Genomic DNA, 3800 nt, shown 5'->3' with positions numbered 1-3800 from the left:
CAATTGGTGCATGATTCTCCTTTATTGATCTTAGAGCTTCCTCACGCTTCAGACAGAACACCCATCATTGACATAGACCATTCATTAATGATCAGCGTGGGAGAGCATCAGATGAATAAAATGCTCATTGGTGTCATGTATGCAGGTGGCAACCATTTCACAGCTCGATACATATCATGAGCGGGTGTCATATGGTATCATGACGGCATCGTAACTGGCAGATCCTGTATTCAGGAGACAGATTCCGACTTACGTCATGCATATGGTTGAAATGCACACCTGATATTTTATGCGTAGTGCGCCACATATACTCCACTTTGTTATTGAACTAGGTCTGGTCTTGACTGTCATAGGAGATTGTTTTCACGTGGGTATAACATCCTCACCTCCCGCCCTCTGCTGTCTATTTCCTCTGCCCTTTGTTAACAATGTCCTTCATGACCGGTGCATGTTCTCTGTTCAGTTTGTCTCCCAATCTTACCATTTGATGTGCTTAGCTCAAGAGGGTCTCGTTCATGATTAATGACCTCAAAAGATTGGATGCATGCTGAAAGAGGACGGAAACATCGTAACACTACCTTCATGGCAGGTTATACCTACCGATGTTGACTTCTTGGTGGAATGGGCTGACGTTGACCATGCCGACAGTCAGAACCGACATGGGCTTAGGATCTATCATCTATTATATTCATCCACCGTCTTGCCACCTGACCCAGGCACTAGTAGAAAGCAAGTTCTCATATGGTTGCAGGGTTTCATTAAGATGTATGCCTCGAAAGTACAGGAAATTGGAACGGATGAGTCCACTTCCTCTGTTAACCATACATTCCTTAATTCCATTTTACCTCACAGTCAAGTCCACAATGCCCCTAAGGCCATTCAATTTATCGAGCTCGAGTCCAAAGGACAGGAAGCCCCTTTCAACGTGCAAAAACAGTGCCTCGAAACTGTCCATGAACTGATACATATCTCTGTTTGGCCTCACGTGTCTTACCAATCGCAAACTCTAACATTGTCAACCTTATTTCTCTGTCGTTCTGTATTCACTAAGGTATCTCACACGTAGTCTGATAGCACTTGACTACACTGAACTTTTCACCAGGTCCAGCCGGGACAGCAGCCAGTATGCTCGTTCATCGACTCGAGCAATTCTCGTGCTGCGGATGCATGCAAATGCGCTCATCAGTGGGTGATTACCCACCGCATATGCACATCTATTTGAAAGCCAGACTCATCCATTTCTCTCTGCAAACCTTCGCTCCTTAGGCCTGGTGATTTCATAGATGTCAGCGTCTTCACCGACATCGCACTCTCAGGCACTGGAGATCATGCTCGTACACATGTTCACTTTACCATGAATGAAATTGTTCACTTGCAATCTGCAGGAGAGATCAAGGTACGTCTACTCTTTATTTGCTCATCAACATCCCACTTAATGGTCATCAGGCTCTAGGTGTAAAGTTGTCATCGTGTGTGGTGCCCACGAAAAGCGATGATCAACAAACCTTCCTGACCACTTACCATTCCATCAAAACCTCTTGTAAGATGGTACAGGATGCGTAGTAACTTTTGCTTCTTTTCCTGTCCAACGTCATGCCCTAATATCTTATTGTTCTTTACGATATGCTTCCACATATATCCTCCGTGGCTTATAATACACGGCCGTCATCGACATATATGCTTGATCACTTTTGCTTCCCATGCTGTTCGACATCATATCGTACCATGTTGTTGTAATCTTTAGCTCCCGTCGACATCATTCCCGCTGTACTTTATATTTGCTCACAAATACTCACTTTTCCGCATTCCTTTCATTATGTTCTACACTACAGTTCGCAAGGATGAGCTTTGTACCACAAACCAGGCACCACTCATCATATTCTACATGTGTGAGTGTAAATCGTCGTACTCACTGCATCCCAACCTACACATTTACTGTATAATCTACACGTGGCATGAGATCGCTTTGTACAGTATATAAACGTCCACCAGACACAAATGCACCCTGTCTTCTCTGTGTCCATTCTGCTCATGCACAACTGCATAACACATCAACACCAATGATCCTCGAGGAACGAGATATCTGTCAGTACCTAGTGGTCTTATGATGGTGGTGTTCTCTCGCAGATCCATCACCTCTGTTACAGCATCGTTCGTAGTCACCTTGAAAATCTCCATGTCTCGCTCATTCAACTCCATCAGCTCCACATCGAACGACACTCGCTTTCTCGCATAGGCACGATTGATAACTCTGTGATTCCTCCTTCATCGTCGATGTCAATTGCGACAACTACTCCAACCATTGACACAGTCATCGGACTTGCATTGTGGAACAGCATCCGTGAGGCTGGCCTTGCATGATTGATGTTGACCCACTCTATCTCCTCTGTTGGATGGCGTTTGACAGAGTAAAACGATGATCTTTCATCTGCAATTGTGAGTAACATTTGCACCCTGCTACTCATTGATCAACATACTGACATGCAACACAATTTCATGAAAGTTACCTGACTGCTTTGTGTCTCTTTTCCAATAATTCACGAGCAAGTGATCATAAAAATGTACTCGTGACCAACTCCGCATTGTTGAATACGGTTCGCACCATCATCGGATGAGTATCTGCAATGCTAACTGTCTTCATTCAGCCATTTATATACAATTCTGGACTCTGACTCATCTATGACAGTGGCCTTCCATCACCTCTGTGCCATTACCAATCACAGGAGTCGTGTTTCACCTATCCACACATATATAGGGTCATGCCCCTCTTCCCTCCTGCATGCTCTCTCATTGCGATCCATGCTGTTACACCCATGTCTGGTGGAACTGTCGCTGTCACTCTGTAAGTACGATACTGCCTTTCAATCAACATATCGATGACTAACTGACACCTTCGAAGAGGGCGGGACGTCCTGTTCAAGATCTGCGACCACCTTGACATGGACACCTTGCTGGTGTGCCATTTGCTGAACAAAGATATGCACTGTATAGTCCCCGCCGTACTCCTGGCTTCATTCTGATCCATTGCTCTCATCGGCATCCATGATTTCGATGCCTTCTGTCATTTCCTCTGTGCCACGAACAGCGTCTTATGCAGGCTGTGTGCGCTCAGGTTCTTCGACAGACAAGCAAGTTGGTGACCTGACACACTTCATATCAGTGTCCCTTATTCACACTGGCAAACTGCACTAATGCACCTCTTTGATATGCAAAGTGCCATTCTACAGCATACATCTGAAGACTTCAGCATACTAGACCCTCCTCAGTGCACTAACAGAATCGCTCAATGGGCTCGTTTGCTTACCAAATGCGATACTATTGAGTTAATGCGAAGTTCAGAGCTGACCGCCCTCTATCCTCTCACCCGTACTTGGACTGGACTGTTGAGAAACTTCATCAGTGCTGACATCGCCTGCAGTGCAAAATGGCATCAGACACGTCTATCCCGTGAACTATATGGTGCTCGATATATAGATGATGACGAATGGCTGTCGGCAAACATTCTCTTCATGTGTGGTTACGATTTCGACACTCACGTTCAAAACTGGGAGACCGACGCACCATGTCACCGATGGTCATGCATCAACCAGCCATGTACATTTGATGACGGTGGTTCACTTCGGCTCCACTTCACTAACTCTGATGCCCTCCCATCCACAATCGGTGCCACATGTGGCGAATGCGTATGGTGCATAGAAGGGTGGCCTTGTTGTTCAGATTGCGTAGGAGATCTTGGAAATGAATTTGTTCAACTCAGCGACATGCAGTGGGATTTGGACGAATACATGTGGTATTATTAA

General features: G+C 45.4%; 2 protein-coding genes across 2 annotated transcripts; both read left to right on the top strand.

Moving 5' to 3' along the window:
* Window positions 1-544: 544 nt before the first annotated feature.
* Window positions 545-1563, top strand: LAESUDRAFT_718466 (uncharacterized protein; the record flags this gene model as incomplete). Its single annotated transcript, XM_040907430.1, has 4 exons — window positions 545-985; window positions 1103-1185; window positions 1267-1396; window positions 1447-1563. 4 exons carry the CDS (start codon window positions 545-547, stop codon window positions 1561-1563), a joined length of 771 nt encoding a protein of 256 aa, XP_040757603.1.
* A 1250-nt stretch (window positions 1564-2813) lies between these two features.
* Window positions 2814-3800, top strand: LAESUDRAFT_718465 (uncharacterized protein; the record flags this gene model as incomplete). Its single annotated transcript, XM_040907429.1, has 3 exons — window positions 2814-2842; window positions 2900-2954; window positions 3228-3800. 3 exons carry the CDS (start codon window positions 2814-2816, stop codon window positions 3798-3800), a joined length of 657 nt encoding a protein of 218 aa, XP_040757602.1.

The sequence above is a fragment of the Laetiporus sulphureus genome (genome assembly GCF_001632365.1).
Source record: "Laetiporus sulphureus 93-53 unplaced genomic scaffold LAESUscaffold_106, whole genome shotgun sequence".
NCBI lineage: Eukaryota > Fungi > Basidiomycota > Agaricomycetes > Polyporales > Laetiporaceae > Laetiporus > Laetiporus sulphureus.
This window is presented reverse-complemented; position numbering and strand designations above follow the sequence as displayed.